This window comes from Bemisia tabaci, chromosome 4 (assembly GCF_918797505.1).
Source record: "Bemisia tabaci chromosome 4, PGI_BMITA_v3".
Classification (NCBI taxonomy): domain Eukaryota; kingdom Metazoa; phylum Arthropoda; class Insecta; order Hemiptera; family Aleyrodidae; genus Bemisia; species Bemisia tabaci.
Genome location: NC_092796.1, coordinates 25,705,145 through 25,724,257, shown reverse-complemented (window position 1 = coordinate 25,724,257; position 19,113 = coordinate 25,705,145). Strand labels below are relative to the sequence as shown.

Here is a 19,113-nt window from a genome sequence, read left to right as displayed (position 1 = left end):
GGCGGCGGAAAATACTTTTTAAAGACATTCATCGTAGGCAGCATAGGAACTCTAAGATGGATGTGTGGGATTTCCACCCAACTTAAAACCCCTCCAGCTTTGGGTGTGAGCGAATTGAAAAAAAAGGCACCGAATGAAAGATGTCTTGAATCCCTGTAAAAATGGCCAATAGGATCCTGTATTCCAAAATACTAAAGACCTACAGACGGCAGTCGGTTTCGAAAGCTTCCGTAGCTGACTATGCAATTTCTTATAGCCTTTTATAAACGTGGCAAAAAAAGCACAGCAAGGCTATATTTGTATAGCCCGGAGATATACTGTATAGCCTGGCGTCTAGGATACACATAGCCCCCGGCTTTCATATTTTTTTATCGCTTCGTGCTAGCCAGGCTGTTAATTTTTTAATCGCCGGCGGTGTAGCCGGCTGTAGTGAAATTCTTCGCTCTCTCCAGCCAGTTAATATTTTCTATCGTCTTCATATATCCAGCTGCTAAGAATTCCTAAGGTATTTTTGATAACGCTGCCTCTAATGAATAATTTTTAACCGCGGGGATAGGCTTTAGTTTGCTCTATGACATTTTCCATAAATCCGCTCGCGACCTCGGTAAATTCGCGCTATTTTTAATCAAATGTCGCATAAATCCACAAAAAATCCGAGCGTTAAGGAATCTCACTACCGATCAGCGATTTTATATAGAGACGCAGTCGTGCAATCAAGAATTGTGATGTCTTTCTATTCCTTCGTGGCTGTTTTCTTTTCAAAAAATTCAGATGGGTCCGTTACTACAGAGGCCTCGAGCTATGGCTTTGTAACCAGCGGATTTTGAGAGATAAATTACGAGGTATTACTTTATCAGGGGTAAACTGGAATGATTGTGGGTTGTTGGATAACATTACGCTCGCCCATAGCAAGGAAGGGTATTCATTCCATCGCAAGCGTCTTGACACATTCAAATCCGCGATGTAACTCGGAATTATGAACTGGAGGAAATGCGTCGGAACATTGATTTTTTCACGGTACATGGCGAGAAATAGCAGCGGTTTTCAAATTTCATTGCTACGGTTCTGCAAAGTAGGAGAGAGATTCAATTACACCAATCAGTGTTTTTCGATGTGAATTTTTAGCACGACATACAATGAAAACTACGATTTGGAATGGGCGAAATTTTATGAACGAGGTCGTGGACTGCTGAAATTTGCAGAGTGGAGAAATCGGGCCCCGGTTGAGACTTTTTTTTCGGAACTTCCGGGTTTACTCTTGAATTTTTTTTGTTATTTAGAATGAATAGTATCATAGGAGCTTGCCAGAGACTCAGGAATGTCTGATTTCTCCGTCCTTAAAAAAGATAACCAAATCAAACTTATGAGTGATATCGTTTTCCCGTTTTTGGTGATAAGATGTCTCATGACGAAGCCTTAGGTTATGAAAATCAGCGTTTGTTAAGCAAGTAAAAACGCTGAAAGGCTTACGTATCGTGCGACAACCTGCTGCAAACATGATTCTCATGGATATCAGAAGGAAGGGTTACGATCACAGACGAAATATCCTGCATCTCTATGATTATTTTTTAAGAACGCAGAAATTCACGACATTCCCAGATTCTCTGAAGCTCCTTACGATTCATACTTTCATTCGTAAATAACAAAAGAAGTTAAGAGCAACCGAGAGGGGTTCCAGAAAAAAGAAAAGGCACAACGCGATTCCACTCAGTAATTTGCAGCAGTGCCAGGTGTATGAGTGGCGAATACCGAATTTACCGGGTTGGAGCGGGGATTAAGGAAAATGTTTACAGAGAATGCGCTATTCAAGACAACATTCATTCAGTGCTTTTTTTTCTATAGTTCGCTTCACTCCAAAGCGGAGGGGGTTTTTTTTGCAGTGGGTGGAAATCCCAAAGCACTCCATCTTGTGTTCCTAGCTTGTCCTACGATGAGAAGTGTCTTCGTAAAAGATTTTTCGGGCCCCGCCTAGTAAAAAAAAAAATAAAAAAAAAATACTTGCTTTGCAGAATCGGTTCGGTGGTCTGTCTTTTGGCTTAGAAGGGGTTTGGGGTTGGAGGGATGGAGGGGCGGAGGGGGAGGGCGGGTTGAGGGGGAGGTGGGGTAGGTGCAGGCGAGGGGGTCATAACGGGATTAAGGGGGGGCTGGTGATAGGAGTGGGAAAACCAACGTGATCCATGAGGGTTTTGCATACATTATCGGCATCTGCCAATTAGTGTTGATTTATTTTGAAAAAACAGTGCGACAGTGTTGATTGAGGGACGGCGGGGGGAGGAGGGGGGGGTGGGGGGATTTTGTCATGGCGGAGAGTCACTGGCGTACCGGGGGACATATGCAAACCATTCTTTGGCGGAGATTTTTGTTTCAACTTCCGCAACGGCGTTACAGCGTTTCTTACGCGTAAGCAATTTTGGTGGAAAAATTGCATCGAATCCCCTGTAAAGAGACACACCCCTGAAGCTCGGATCGCCATGAACTTTTACCCCTAATTGGCGCATTGTTGTCAGAAAAATCTAAAAAGCCGTTTGATAGAAGTTTTACGTACTCTGTTAAAGGTCTAAACGATAACTCATTTTGTCGAAAAACCCGCCAAAATAAGTGAGAGTGATTGGGGTGAGTTTTGGGAGGAAAAAAAAAACGTGTATATTTCCGCACCATTTAGTTTAAGATGGCGGCATTGTCCCGGGTCCAAAGAATTTTTGTTGGCAAACATCGAGATTCTGGACTTCAGGCGAACCGCAAAATTAGCATAGGAATCCGTAGCTTACTTTTCTTTCCTCAGATGTGCGCAAAAGTTAGACCCTTTTTTGGGCGAGATTGAATGGAACTATACGAGGGTGATCAAAGGTTCCCTTCAGCCCCCTCGTAACTTTTTACATAATTTGGAGATACAAGATTTGAAACTTGGGGGAATATCCTAGGTCAAAGGGAGCTACTTTTTCGGCCCCCCTAAAATTTTCAGGGGGCCCCCCTTGGGGGGGCAACGGCCCCAACTTTAAATTTTCAAATGGGAAGACCCCCTTTGTGATAGCTCGTTCGAAAGAGCATAAAAAAAGAAAACTTTTCGCGCAACACCCGAAGTCAATATCTCAAACCGTTTTAAGAATGGCGGCCGGTTAAAGTTCAAAATGGCCGAAAATTCACACCGGTTATTTGTCGATGGATTTGCGCGAAAATCGGTATGAAGGGGTTTTTGACACGAGAAAAACGAATTTGACGTTAGATTTTTCAAAAAACCGAAATTTCCAAAATGGCCGCCGCGTTAAAGTTCAAAATGACCAAAATTTCATTTTTTTATAAATCCTAAAGTTCAAATTTGTTTATTTTGTGCCATAAATACTACTCAAATTCCAAGTTTTAGCAAATCCATCAGGAAAAAACCAAGGTGAAAATTTTCGGCCATTTAAAACTTATAACCGGCGGCCATTTTGGAAATTTGGTTTTTTTTTTTAAATCTAACGTCAAATTCGTTTTTCTCCTCGTGTCAAAATACCCCTTCATAACCGATTTTCGCGCAAATCCATCGACAAATAACTGGTGTGAATTTCGGCCATTTTGAACTTTAACCGGCCGCCATTTTGAAACGGTTTGAGATATTGACTTCGGGTTTGCGCGAAAAGTTTTCTTTTTTTATGCTCTTTCGAACGAGCTGTCACAAAGGGGGTCTTCCTATTTGAAAAATTGCAAGTTGGGGGCCGTTGCCCCCCCAAGGGGGCGGCCCCCTGAAAATTTTAGGGAGGCCAAAAAGTAGCTCCCTTTGACCTAGGAATATCCCCCAAGTTTCAAATTTTTATCTCAATTAGGTAAAAAGTTAGAGGGGGTGGAAGGGACTTTTGGATCACCCTGTATATCAGGATACAATGCACTCAAAAGTCTGTCAGTGTCAAAGAAAGCTCATCAAGTGAATTGTTTTTTTTTGTTTTTTTTCGTGCAGAATACAACTCAGTTTAAAATGATTTTTATTTTTTCAGAGAAAGTAGTTCTTCAAGACCTCTTGAATCTTCTATGTTTTTTATTTTGTTCCCCCAATAATTTTCTTCATTTTAAATTGAAGAGATTGGCATGAATTTTGTTTGTTCGTAAGACGACATAACTCCGAGGTTTTTAAAATTCAGTATTTTACTGTCAAAGATCGAAATTTACTAGTGAGGGAGGCTATGTTGAGAATGAGCACTGTGTTAACTTGAACATTTTGCTTTCAACTGTATGAGATTTATGTGAAAAACATACTTTGAAATCCTCTATTCCGATCTCTGCAAGTCATGATTCTAGATTAATCCAGAAAGATTACCAGGAGATCAGTATATAAGTAATATGTATCCAAGTATTTTCCATTTACCGAAGATATCGGCTGAATTTAGGGTGTTTTTAAACGTTTCCTGGAATTTTTTTTTCTTGGCGTCGAATTTAAAGAAGAGCGACTCGAGGGATGTTCACCGTCGCTGTGAACCAAGACAAAATCGATCCCAAGGGGGTCCTAGATATTATCATTATCAGCTTCGCTATGAATACTTTATTTAATATAACCCATGATAATTTAACATGCCCCCTGGATTGTTCTCGGAAACTCTTTCCATGTTCATACCCTTTACAATTTGTTCAGATGTGAACTTCATGGAAAATTCATGAAGAAACTGTGATGAATTGTGTTTAAAATTGTATTTTTTTATTATATTTTTGTATTTATTTAGTAATTTTACCATTGTGTCAATCATCTGCTCATTTTGATTCCAACTGACCTTTGCTGTTGCTTTTATTTAAATAAAAAATTCAAAATATGTTCCCCTCAAGTTGTTCATTGTTTTTTCAATTTATTCATCCTTTGCACTTGCCTAATACTTCTTAATTTTTTTCTCCCTCTGTGATGCCGGTATGAGGTACCTATGTCATTTATTATTGGGATGTTAAAATAATTATTTTTATCTGAATGAAGAAGGCAACTCAGATTACTTCGGAATACTTTTGTTCAGCAAAATTTTTCTTTGGTTCATACCTAATAAGTTCATAATATGCCTCTTATAACAAACTTTAGGGACTAGAAGTTAATATCCTATTTTGTGTATAAGAAAAAATGTATTATTATACTGGACTTCTTATGTCTGACATATTCAATGAAACTCCCCCGTCTCTGACATCCGTTGTTCTTATGGATAATTTATTTTCGTGGTGAATCATTCTTTAAACTCTTGAAAAGGTTTAAGGTTAAGGGATTTTATTCCCTTCACAAATTAATAATGCACACAGCTCCCCGAAAACTCATATTTTTCAAACTTTACAACGCTTTTTTCAGTAAGTTAACAGTTTGATCTTTTCTCAGGTTAAATATTTCTTTTGCGTATTCCAAAGATGCAGCAAAATGATATGGTTTCACATTCTTTATCTTCGAAGGAAAGTACATAATAGACCTGAGGGTCTGGAAGAGGACTCGTGCATTTGGGATCGAGTGGGATGTGAAGGATGATTCAGCAACACTTCATTAAAGTAAGATCTGTCGGTGCTCAACAGCACCGCTCGCACACCGCTCATAGCACATGCTCTCACAATGAGCGCCCGCGCCATTAGCCTTAGCGAGTCACTGTCCCACCGTTAGTTTTCGTCAATCGTGGCTAGGTGCTTCGCGCTCTACTGGCTCTCTACATCATTCCGAGCGGAGGCGAGGCCTCGTGTGTGCCCATCCCTTCCCTCCCTCAGTTCATTGTTGTGTTTGTTCAGCCATTGTTGAAGACGAAGCGCGTAACGTGTAACGTAGATTGTTTAGGAATTTCGGTTGTTAGATACAAATTTTTCGGGTTCAGATTTGTGGTGCGAGAGGTGCGGTTTTGTAAATTATGTATGGACAAAGTCGACCGTTGGTTTTACTCTGTGTATACCCGGTGCTTTGTTCTGGGTACATGCCTCAAGGTGATATAGTGCTCTTTACTTTGGATTAAATCACCAATATGAGCTGGGGGTCCGAATTATGGGTATGTCTCTTTGATTATGTCTGGCGCCCTCTAGTCATTGCATAGCTTATAAGTAGCTGTACCTGCATTTTTTCTTTAATTTAGTACCCCACACGCAGTCACGAATTGATTTTGCGGAGTCGAACTCAATTTGCGTGCGAGATTCCCTCAATTATGCAATTCCTCTTTATATAGCCTTGAGCTAACTGGAGGAATGGCAATATTGTCATATTTGCATGTACTGCAGAAGAGGCAGTGTTTGTATGGACATATCACCAGCGGTCTTTAAAGAAGTTTCTTTTCAGTTAAATCTGAAGTACCAACATGAAGGGCCTTATATGTACTTTCTAAATTCTAAGGTGAAGTTTAGCATATCCTTCGATTTCATATCATATCTTAAGCGTGGGAGGTAAATACGCCAAAACCTTTATGAGGTACTTATCTTGTTATCTTGTTACGATTCTAAAAGTTTGTTCAAATTTGATACTGCTAGTCGTTTCATCTATCTCTGAAGTAATTGTATAAGTCATATATGTTCACTTTACAGTCCTAATTTTACTCCCAACAACTTCTTTCTACTATACCAAGTAATCACAGAGAGATAATGAGTTTCAGGAATTTTTTTAGAAATCTTCAAGTTCCAAAATTGTCCATTCAACCTAAAGGTGGTCAATACTTAAACCTAAAAACAATGGATCAACCCTAGGTGTGCTTACACACTCCTTTATGAAGTTCTTGAAAATTGTTTGGAATTGCTGAAGCGTATGATGTTCCCTTCCTTTAAGACCTTTCAATCCCTTTAGATTCGTTGGAAGAGGAGCAAGTGTTCAAGAAACTTTTATAGTAATCACTGATATTTGCCTAATCAATGGATGACCAGGGTATTGCTTGAAATGCTGTTGCGCTAAGGGAGGGGGGGGGGGGAAGTAGAGCGAAATTAGGCAAGCCCCCAATCTAACTTCCCAACTGAATGAAAACACATCAAGATTCTCTTGGGGCCACATGTTCCTGTTTTGGAAAACTTTTTAGTTCCTATTCTCCTAAGGAAGTCATCATGGCTAGAAAGCCGAGGAGCAAGGTGCGGCAACCTTTTGGTTTAAAAAATAGTTGGGGGAATAAAAAGACGAGAGGTAAGGGAGGTGAAAAATTTCACAATTGGTAACCCTAAAATGAATCCCTGAAAGTTTCAACAATTTTTATAAAATGTCATGCTACTGAATTTCATAAGAATAATGAATTGTCCTCACTTTTAATTCTGTGTGGGTTTATCCATGGGCTTAATGACCCCATACATGAGTGGAAATAGGGGGGGGGGAGCTCCTCCGCCTCCTTAATCCTGCCAGAAATCTACTTAGCCCCCTCTAAAAAATGTAAGGGATTTTGCTAAGTACCTTAGTGCAAGACTCATCTTTCATAATACAAAATGAAAGTAATTTTTTTGGCAAGAACAGCTCAAAATTCCTCCTTAGACAACTCAACTTTTCAAAATTTTCCTGGGGGAGGCTCTCCAGATCCCTTCTTTAAGCTGGGGAGGTCCCTGAACTTTCCTTGGAGTCTGGCTATTTCCTGCTCATTTATCCCCTTTTCTTTTTTACTTCTCTTTCTAAGGCACGTTTTTGCAGTGATACACAAATTTTTTTGCATGATTTGACATCACTTTGTATGGAAGTGGTTGTGATACAGTGTCAGCAAAACTTCCTGTGTAGATAAGTTATTTTAGAAGAGAGCATTGTAGACAGATAAATAAGATGATAGCCACTTACATGGGATTATCTCTACACAACAAAGAAAACCAAGTGGATAATTGAAGTACAAAATCACATATTTATGGCCAAAGTGCGAAACCACGTATCCCCATTGCGGTGTTTCGCCATTTCCGCTTCTATTTATTTTTTTCGAACAGGAAAAGCCAACTTACTGCATAGAATTTTTACAGAATATTCTGCCAATCCAGCGGAAAAATTTTCGAAAAATTGAGTTACCTAAGAATGATTTTGAGTTCCGCTAGCCGGATATTTTCTCCTACTGAAAATTGAAATTCGGAAAACAGAAATTAGTTTGTGGAAAGAGGGGTTAAAGTTTATTTTCTACACCGAGCCCCATGCAGGAATAAAACTTCAAACCTCTTTTTCTCAATTTCAACTTAATGTGGGTTTGGTTCTGATGAACTCAGTTCAAAGTATATTTAAATTTTTAAATAGGCCAATCCAATTGAGCATTGGTCGAAAAACTGAAATTGTGAATGAGAGCGAGTGTCCTTTCTTAGGGCCGTTCCTGTCAAACTGGGTGTTAGCTGCTAGTTGATCAACTAGTAGTTGAGGCGAACTACCAGTTCAGCGGAGCCGGGTGTCTTGTGACGAAATTTCAACCTCTAGTTCGTCAACTAGCGGTCAACAGGCTGTTGACTGATGAGTGTCTGATTGCAGTACTACTCTTTTCCAAAACATGCAAGAAAAAAGCCATTTCCGGTCAATCGGCAGCCATTATTTTACAGAAATCACGTCACTCGTCGTGTGTTCGTGTTCGACTCTCGACTCCGAGGGTAGGGAACAACTTCCACAAAAGGGCGAAGGAATTTTTTTGGAAAATTGGGGAAATATAACTTTTTTCGGACCTTATGTGATTCCTGCTGAGATTAATATTGTTAGATTTTATTTTTATATGTATGCAGAGTTGCTAAAAGACATTTCATCGAACGAAATTTCGTGAAATTTCACAAGAAATTTCGTGAAATTTCACAAGAAATCACAAGAAATTTCATGAAATTTCTTTTTTCCTCATGAAATTTCTTTCGACCGACAAAATGTCAAACATTCTCTCTCAGATTCAAGAAATGTAAAATACCTGCCTACTTACCGATCTCAAAATCTAGCACTGCGAAGTTCAAAAATACAGGTACTCTACTTGTGTATCAAATATTTCCTATTTAAAAAAAGAAATACGTTAGCGAAGGAAACTGTTAATTCCTGAAAAATCCATTAAATTGTTTCAAGGATAGTTTAAGATCCCTCCCTCCCTTTTGTACCAAGAAATAAGGTGAAACTATTAGGGGGTACTAGAATTCTTTATAGTCAAGAAATTTGTTTTGTTCCAAGTATGAAAGCTATAACGTTTTACTCTATCCGTAAAATTTATTTTGATGTTCAACTAGTACGGCTGTGTGTTCAACCAAAATTTGAGAAAAAAAATTAAAATTACCTATATATGTTTTTGCTGTTTTACTCAACTTTCTGGACATTTCTAAAGTTCCCTTTCACAGTTTACCACGTGTGTATAAAGAGACTTAAGGAGATTCATAAGTTTCTAGGGTTTAATCCTGAATTCTGTGTGTTAAATGAAATTTCTTGAAATTTCCTCATGATATTTCTTTTTATAATCTTTCACGAAATTTCTTAACTCTGTATGTATGTGAATGTTGCAAGATTCTGGGGAGGGGGAACAGAATCCTTCCAAATGGCACCCTTCAACGATACCAGTGTTTTTCTCATGACATTTGATTTTTTTTGTTTTCGCTTTAAGCATCAAACAGAGTCATCAGTATTTTTAGAAACTTCATGAATTATTCCATTGGAACAGTTTGAGTTTTTAAGAAATATGTAGTTAAAAACAAATTGTGTATCTGAAAATGGTTGACGAATGAAGAGTTATAAGGTTATAGGTTTGGTATTTTTTCAGATTTCCAATTACTGAATTACAGCAAAGACAGGAACTATATTTTTGTTCTGGAATTATATGTTTGCTAAGTAAAAGTATTGATATCAATATTCTGTCAATTGGCGGCGAGAAAATCCAATTTTTCCAATTTTTCATATTTTTCACAGGTTTGTGAAATTTCATGAAATATTTCACTGAAACTTCCAACCTTTCATATTTTTCATTTCACGCTTGCAACCCTGATCATGGGCTCAATTTGGACGAGTAGCAAGGCCACTGTTTCTTTCTTCAGGCGAAACCGCATGAAAAATTGAGGTTCGCTCAATAAGTCAAAATAATTCACTTGGCCCTTCGGAGGGCAGGTCTCCGTGGAATGTATACATACTCTTCCTCGTCATCTGAGGGGCTGACGAACTCATCATAGAGAGCCAACATTTTCAAACTTAATTAGAGAAACTCAAACCATAAAATTATTAACGAATATCGCAAGACAGATCACGCCAACAACCGTAAGAACCAAAACATAACATCCAGTGTGAAAAAAGTGAGGTTATAAAATGGTCTCAACCTCAAGTTGAAGACTCGACAGCCAGAAAAAGTAGCAGTTGAGTAACAGACGGTCAACGGGAACTCAACTGATGGTTGAAAATTGACAAGACACGTCAACCGGTAGTTGACGGTCAACAGCTACTCAACTGGTAGTTGACGCTTGTGACAGGAACGGCCGCCGTAGCGGAAGTGAAGGGTTCCGAGATAAGATCCGGCTGAAAGGGAAAGGTGCTAACTCCGGTAAAAATGAACGCCTGTTGCCTGGGCAAACCTGCCGCGCGTTCCCGCGATCGCCGACGAGCTCTTGTTGTTGCCTCTTACAATCTCGCCTCAAAATTCGATTTTTATTCGCGGTTAGAAGTTTCCATGTTATGTATCTTCTAGCTCACCTTTCATCTTGCTATTGCATTTATATAGATGAAAAAAGACGAAGGTACACAGACAGTCCAAAATGGAAATCGTAGAAAGGAAAACAAGGAAACAGTGGAAACAAGACTAAAATACATGAACTCAGTTCAAAGTAGATTCAATTTTTAAAAATGGCAAATCTAACTAAGCATTGGTCAATAAACTAAAATTGTGAATGAGAGTGAGTGTCCTTTCATACCTACCGAAGTGAAGGGTTCGAGATACGGCTGAAAGGGAAAGGTGCTAACTCCGGTAAAAATGAACGCCTGTTGCCTGGGCAACCTGCCACGCGTCCCGCGATCGCCGACGCGAGCTCTTGTTGTTGCCTCTTACAGTCTCGCTTCAAAATTCGATTTTAAGGCCTTATTCGCGGTTAGAAGTTTCCGTGTCATGTATCTTCTAGCTCACCTTTCATCTTACTATTGCATTTATATAAATGAAAAAAGACGAAGGTACACAGGCAGCCCAAAATGGAAATCGTCGAAAGAAAAACAAGGAAACAGTGGAAACAAGACTAAAATACATAAAAATACACGAGACTTTTCGGTGTCTCACGACACCATTATTAACCGCTAAAAAGTACCCAAAAAAGAAATTAAGTAAAATTAAAATTCTCGGAAAGTTTGGAAGTAGTACTGATTTTTCAAGGCCGGCCCGGAAGTACTGAAAAAGTGCGGAAATTTCGCAAGAGGGTCCGGAATGTTTTTCATTTTTTTTGTTATTTTTGAGCGAGAAATTCAAATTTATGAATTTTTCCGAATTTCGTCACGTGGAGGTACTGAATTTCTCGGGAAAGTACTGTAAAAGTACTGATTTTCGGCCAGCTTGTTTTAGTAGGCACCCTGAACAGTTATTGAGTGCTTCGCCTTATCATGGTTTAATGACACGCGATCCATCGTTTAATTTAGTTCAATGCTCGATAAGCCGACGCATACCTCGAGACTTCACCGTGGTGAAAACCCCGTTTGACGAATTACTCAAATTCTGTGAATGAAAGTAACAGACATGCCTCGTAGCGCCGCTCGACCGCGGAAGATTCCTACAATGTGGCTCAATTCCATTCCGCTACTCGGATGCCGGTATGAATCAAACCAGATCGAGGGAATACTCCTTTTTTTTTACCAGCGTTTTTGTTTCCTCTTGCAATCGAAAATTCTCAGTTCCCGAGTGTTATTTGGATCACATTTGACACAAAGGAACCAAGTCAATAAATTACGAGTTAGTGTTCTTGCCCCTTTAACAGAAGGAAGACAAAAGCACTTAAAGATGAGACGTTGAACACCTTAACATCGGAGCCACGATAGGTAAGCCGGGTATGTCTGTGAATATGACGTCACTCGTGGAATCGCCTGCCCTGGACTCGGACCAAAATTTCTGTCTCCTCGACTCTGGGGTTCACTTATTGATCCAACGTTAGGTTGCCGCTGTTTACTCTTTATTCAATGTCTTGCAAAGCAAGAATATCGCGAAGTCCCAAATACGCCAGCACGTGGGTATTTGTAGAAATTGTCGGATTAAGCTGTTTGTCACGTGCAGGAAGAACGCTCCCCTCCCATTTAGTCCACTGATGATCCGTTCATGACTTTCTTCAAATAATTTAACCGTGAATCTTAAAATTATCATTTCTTCCTTTTTAATTTTGTCGGTAGAGTGAAAGCCTTTGATAAGATCGTTGCATAACACAAATCTCAATTCTGGCGTCGAAAAATATTTTTTTTTGCTTGAATGTTACTCAGGCAATGATAAAGAAAAGAATACTTAATGAGGTCCCGTGGTAAACTTTTTGAAACGAGAAGCTCAGAACATGCAAAATCTCTCAGGCAGATTGTAAATTTTAGACTTTCTGGATTCGCTCATGTTGGCCTTGAACCATTCGTTATAAGAATCAACTCTGTTTTTTCACTCCAGCAGAATTCCGCTACAAACCTATTGAGGAATAGCCTGAAATGAGAATTGCCAAAGTTCGAAACCACGTATCTCTATTGCGGTGTTTCAAATTTGCCGCCCCTAGGTATTTTATTTTTTCGAAAAGAAATAAGCGAACTTTATAACTTGACATTTTTATAGGATATTCTGCTACCTAATAGAGTAGAAAAATCATGGAAGTTTTTAAAAAAAAACTACGTTGTCTGTTTTCCCGAAGAAAAAATAATGCGCGACAGAAAGTCCGCAACGTCCTGAACGGAGATGCGCAGTTTCGCTTTCGCACTTCAGCCACTCTGCAAAAAAGGTAGAATAATCATGTAAGTTTTCAAACAAATTTAGTTGACTATTTTCCCCAAAAAAAGACAATGTATGACAGAAAGTCCGCGCCGTCCCAAACGAAGACACGTGGTTTCACACTTTGGCCATCGATGACTTATCAACGGGAATGAAAACGACTTCAGCACTTTACTGCCGTGCTAAGGGAAAACGCCGTATGAACATTCGAGAGTTGGCAAATTTCCTTTGATAAAATTTTTATTTTTAAGGAGATCCGTGTTTATTTTTTCTTGAAATTTTCAGGAACTTTTAGTGAAATTGCGAACAAAAGTATCTGAAAAATTCGAAGGAAAGTAAGCATAAGTTTTCTCGAAAATTCGTGTTTTATCAAAAGAGATTTTGCAACGCCTGAGGGTCCATACGGCGTTTTTCCTCAGCACGGAAGTTTATCCCGTTACAACAATGGCCCTTACAAGTTTCAACAGCGCAACAGTGGTGGACGTAAGTAGGGAGACAAGGAGATGAAATAAATCGTCTTGACGTTCCCAAGATGACTCAGAATCGTAACGAGGGGAAAGTCCGGGTCTTGCGATGCACCCTTGCATCCCGGGCGGCGCGGGTGCAGCAGCCACCGCAACCCCACACCCCACTCGACCCCACTCCACTCCTCGAGCCGGCGTGCTTTCAACCTCCCACGTCCCCATTCCGGCCTCCCTCAGGGCTCCTAATTCTTACTTAGCTCCGCACCCCCCTATCTCCAGTCTCCTGTCGAACGGGAAAGTGCCAGCGCCCTTGATCGGCGAGCTTAATACGAACGAATTCGTATCGAAACGAGATTAGGGGCGATTTACTCACTGTTCAATATCGGGGTCTCGTTGGCGATCAATGGTGGGAATGGTGAATTGTCAGGGTGCTTGAAATGGTATGTGAAACTCGGGGAAAGTCGGAGATAGAGGTAGTCGTTTTCCACACTACACGGAGAAAAAACCTCGTGCGTGGGACCCGAAGTTTAGGTAATATGGATCTCTGAAGTTTTCGGATTAAGCATCTGAACACTTTAGGTCTAGCTGTCGAGGTTCGGATCACACATCTGAAACTCCAGTTCTTACACTTCAGATGTGCAAACCGAAGTTTTTCGGATGTGAGAACCGAAGTTGTTCGGATGTGAAAACCGAAGTACTTCAGATGTGTGATCCAAACCTCAGCAGCTGGACCTGAAGTGTTCAGATGCTCAATCCGAAAACTTCATGAGATCCATATGGCCTAAACTTCGGGTCTCACTCCCGAAGTCTTTTTCTCCGTGTAACACCGGAATCGCACGCTGAAGAGATGAATGGTTATTTCATGTACTAGTTTAGCCCGAAAAATAACTAAATAATTTAGTTAAAACTAAGAGCACCATCAACATTGGCGGATCCAGCAAATTGGCAACATTGTCATTTCTCCATTTAAACCGATGGAAATTTATCGATTCTTTGAGGGGCCATGTGTTCCTATGAGAATCGATTATTTAGCATTGGTTCAAATGGCGGAAAACTGGTGTTGCCAAATTGCTGGACCCGCCTCCGACCGTCAATCGTCTCTCGCGAAATTTTATATTGGCGAGGATTTATACTGGAATGGAGGATGCCCTGCACAATGCACTCACACATGTGGGAACCTCACGGAGAGGCCGGCCGGCCTGTTGCGGTGGGGCGTCTGCCTATCGCGGTGGTTGCGACCTTGGCGCCGGACCTTGCACAACACCGCGCAGCGCCGTAATTTACGAGTCGGTCATTGTGATTGTGAGTCGGATATCGGCGATTTCCCGACGATAGCCGAGCGGACCTCATGTCGCCGCGCCGCACAGTAGTGAATCGAGTCAATAGGAGAGGTCGGATCAAATTTGGGAACTTTCAACGCTTGTAACTCCGTTTTTACGAATCTTTGAGGTTCTGGAAGTGGTTCCATTGGTTTCGTCGTGAAATTTTTACTCTGAAGCATCCCTTCCAATTTAAAATGTGACAAAATAAACATCAAACTTTGCAGTTTTAGTCATGAATTTCATGTCCAACCTCTCTGATTGACTCGATCCTCTGTGCGCCGTGCTGCGCCACGACGAGCGAGTCGAGTCGCTCACTTGTTGACGTCACCCTCACGTCCTGCCGCTTCGCAGCGCAGCAAGAAGGCAGATCAGCTGACTGCATTGTCATCGTCCACACTGCTGTATCACCGGAGCAGTAAATGCGAAATTGTAGGCTTGAGGAAACAAGCGCAGCTGCTGAGCAGACGAATATAAAATTACTAATATTTATCCGTAAGACTTTTCGAAACTGTTTGGATGACTAAATCCCGAAGAGTTTTGACAATGTCAGAAGGGTTTTATGCATTCTTGTCATTCGAGATCACAGTATGCGCTACCTGCTGCATGATTGCGTGCTTTCGTTTTGGACTTACAACGAACAAATTGTCAGGTTAGAAATTTGCAGAAAAGAGCACCATTTTTCTCAAGACAGTTGAAAGTACAGCTCTCCTGCGGAATAATTTTAGAACTCTTCTGTGTCATCACACTATCTCACATGGTCGAATAGTTGTATCACCGTACTTAAATGTCTTGCTTTTTCAGAAAACTCTCTAAAAAATATCAACTTTCCGGGCAGGAAGAGGTGACTTTAATAATTTCGCCTTCAATTTTTAGCATAGCCAATATGAGCCCCTACTGTTCGAATAGTGGTATCAACGTAAATGTCAAGATTAGTCAAGACACTCTGCACTCAAAGATCATCCTCTCACCGAAAGCGAAGAGGTGATTCTAACGCATTGACAGTTCGCCTTCAATTTTTACGGTAGACAACATGGGCTCCGAAAAAGTAATTCAACATTTTATTTTGGGTCCGTTTTGGTTGTTTCAGGGTTCGCCATTTTTGATCACGCTGTGAAATTTATTCGCAGTTTAAACTTTCGCATTTGTCGCTTTAGGTGAAAAAGTAGGCGGTAACCTGATGCCGTCGATCAAGGACGAACTTTGACAGGTTGAATTTCGGAGTGTTCTATAGCGAATCATTTCTCGTAACTGCATTCGTTGACCGGAATTTGCAAAGTCAATGCGATTGGGACCGAGACCATGCTTGGAATTTGGCGAGGGCATTTGGTAATTGGAAATGTGATCTGGCATGAATTTATGGATGGTCGAACTCGTTGGGGGCGAAGCACATTATGTGCATCGGACGCTTGTCGTTTGCAACACCTGCGTCGGAGAAGAGTTTTAGGTCAATTTTTATCAACTGGTGGCAAGAAATTCTTCTCATTGCGTCACGTTCTCAGTGGAGTTGAAACGTCAACAATCAACATCTGCGCTGTTGTTTTGACGTCGTCGTTTGACAATGCACGCTATTGTCAAGCTTTTTATAAACTTTCAACGAATCCGTAAACGGAAATTCGGTAAGAAAAGTGTGCGCAAACGTTATGCAGCCTCACCGTACTTAAATGTCTTGCTTTTTCAGAAAACTCTCTAAAAAAATATCAACTTTCCGGGCAGGAAGAGGTGACTTTAATAATTTCGCCTTCAATTTTTAGCATAGCCAATATGAGCCCCTACATGTTCGAATAGTGGTATCAACGTAAATGTCAAGATTAGTCAAGACACTCTGCACTCAAAGATCATCCTCTCACCGAAAGCGAAGAGGTGATTCTAACGCATTGACAGTTCGCCTTCAATTTTTACGGTAGACAACATGGGCTCCGAAAAAGTAATTCAACATTTTATTTTGGGTCCGTTTTGGTTGTTTCAGGGTTCGCCATTTTTGATCACGCGTGAAATTTATTCGCAGTTTAAACTTTCGCATTTGTCGCTTTAGGTGAAAAAGTAGGCGGTAACCTGATGCCGTCGATCAAGGACGAACTTTGACAGGTTGAATTTCGGAGTGTTCTATAGCGAATCATTTCTCGTAACTGCATTCGGTTGACCGGAATTTGCAAAGTCAATGCGATTGGGACCGAGACCATGCTTGGAATTTGGCGAGGGCATTTGGTAATTGGAAATGTGATCTGGCATGAATTTATGGATGGTCGAACTCGTTGGGGGCGAAGCACATTATGTGCATCGGACGCTTGTCGTTTGCAACACCTGCGTCGGAGAAGAGTTTTAGGTCAATTTTTATCAACTGGTGGCAAGAAATTCTTCTCATTGCGTCACGTTCTCAGTGGAGTTGAAACGTCAACAATCAACATCTGCGCTGTTGTTTTGACGTCGTCGTTTGACAATGCACGCTATTGTCAAGCTTTTTATAAACTTTCAACGAATCCGTAAACGGAAATCGTCTCCAAGTAGAGGGATCAGCTCGGTATCAAGAAAGTGCACTTAATTACTTAATTTCGTCTTGTCCATTTTTTAACTCTCATTTATGAATCATCATTCGCGTTCTCGCGAGAGGGAACATCGGTAGTAGGAAGATCATCACCATATATTTAGTCCAAACAAAGTAAGATCGTTATTAAGTGAGCCTTCTACAAATACGATATATGAATTCATCCACCGCGTTACTGCATATGCCAGGGTTGCCAAAGTCAGGGAATGCTGGGAAATTTCAGGAAATTATTAAGTCTGGGAGAATAATGAAAGTGTCAGGGAAAAATTGTTAATTCACCCCTATTTTAGAATGTGTCAGACGTTTTGAACAACAAATTTTGTCTGAAAACTATTTCTAATTCGGTATGTTTGGCATATCTTCAATTTTTAGGGAATTTTACTCGGACGTGTCATGGAAATCAGGGAGATGTTAGAGAATTTCATTCTCTGACCTTTATGGCAACCCTGCCATAAAGGCCCCTGCCCTTTATTGGCTGCGCTGATGCATCTTCCCTCGCGTTGTCACCGTCGCGTCGTTTAAAACGTCGGTTTCTCCCGAGGTCTTTAGAAACGGTCAAGTAAATTTTATAATGGCCATTGCGTTCATTTTTTTTGAGAAACATTGTGCGTTCTTATTTGCGAAGACCTCTCAGTAAATTGCGGAGGCCCAGAACTATTTTCAGCCATCCCCTCCCCCCTCTCCCTCCCCGCTTCAGCGTGGCGAAGCGATTCCTATTCTTGAGCGTCCCTGCGACTGCGAAGCAACTGCCAGTTGCACTCGTTGCAGTGAACACTGAACTTGAGCGCGATGACGTGAGCAGTGATGGACAGGAGGGAGGGAGGAGGGTGAAGGGAAGGAGGGTGGAGGGTAGGATTTCCGAGACCCCCGGAAGGAAGCACGATATCGGTGACCCGGTGACGTGACGTCGGCAGCTAACCGCCGATTCCCGACCATGGTTGCCAGATTTTGTCGAAAATCTGCAGTGCTCGTATTTCAAGTCCGTCGAAAGTTCCAGGATTCGGAACTTTTTTGTTCCAATTTCTCCCACAAAGTTCCGGGATCTTTTTAAGTTTTTTTCTAAAGTTCCGGAACATTTGGGAATCTCATAAGTTCCGGGGAAAATTCAAGAAAATCTAAAAATTTCCGAAATTCGGTACTAGTTTCGGGAAATGGGAGCACTGAAAGTTTTCTCAGCCTTCCTTCTCCAATTTCATCAATCCATCACTTTAACCGCGATAGCTCTATTGGGTGAGGACATTCGCAAATTTTCCTGATTTCTCCGCGATTATGTGCGAATTTTTAATTACGGAAAGGGGTCAACTTTGTAGTACAGCAGGTTTATACAGGGTGATCCAAAAGTCCCGCACTGCTCCTGTAGCCCCTGAGGGTTTTGTCCCTTTCAGGTTGGTCCCTTTAAAATTTTGGGGATTCCTAAAAATCATTTCCTTTGACGAAGGAGCACTCACAAGCTTTCAATTTCTATTTCAATTTATGTAATAGTTAGAGGGGTGATGCTGGGTGCTGTTAGTTAGGAGATTTTGGATCACCCTGTATACAAATGAAAAATAGCGCATAGAGCCAAAAAATAAGTTCAGAAAAAAGTGTCTGATTTTCAGGGGCCAGTATCAGGAGATTTGCGTGTTAACTGTGAAAAGCTCATTATGCATGCCGAGAGTTAGTTTCTTATAGAGGGAGGATTCTCACAACATTTTCAATTTGCAATCATGCAGACCCATATTTTCAAGACGAAATCCACGCTTATTTATGTTTATTTAAGGTCCTAGAATCTTTCAGGAAATTTTGCTGTCGCGTAACTTGACAACATCGCAGTCGTGGGCCTCTTGCTTCCTTTCTTCAGCGGTTGTACACTTGTGCTAGTGAACTGTACTGTGCTTAATCGTAGAAGACTTAAAAACGTCATATCCACAGGCGTAGCTAATAGAAAGCAGACTAGAGGGGAAGATAGGCAGTGAGGAAAAGAAGTTGTGGACGCTAGAAGGACCGAAAATATATCTCAGGAACATTGAAAG

General features: G+C 40.8%; 1 protein-coding gene across 4 annotated transcripts in view; it reads left to right on the top strand.

Moving 5' to 3' along the window:
- The first annotated feature begins 5,893 nt into the window (after positions 1-5,893).
- The window catches only part of Cip4 (formin-binding protein 1-like Cip4), a 132,915-nt gene continuing 119,695 nt past the window's right edge, over positions 5,894-19,113 (top strand). For all 4 annotated transcript variants that reach the window (XM_019045146.2, XM_019045145.2, XM_019045144.2 and 1 more), the window contains exon 1: positions 5,894-5,963. In XM_019045146.2, coding sequence (XP_018900691.1) covers positions 5,940-5,963 — 24 coding nt within the window. In that variant the 5' untranslated portion in view covers positions 5,894-5,939. The remainder of the gene's footprint in view (positions 5,964-19,113) is intronic.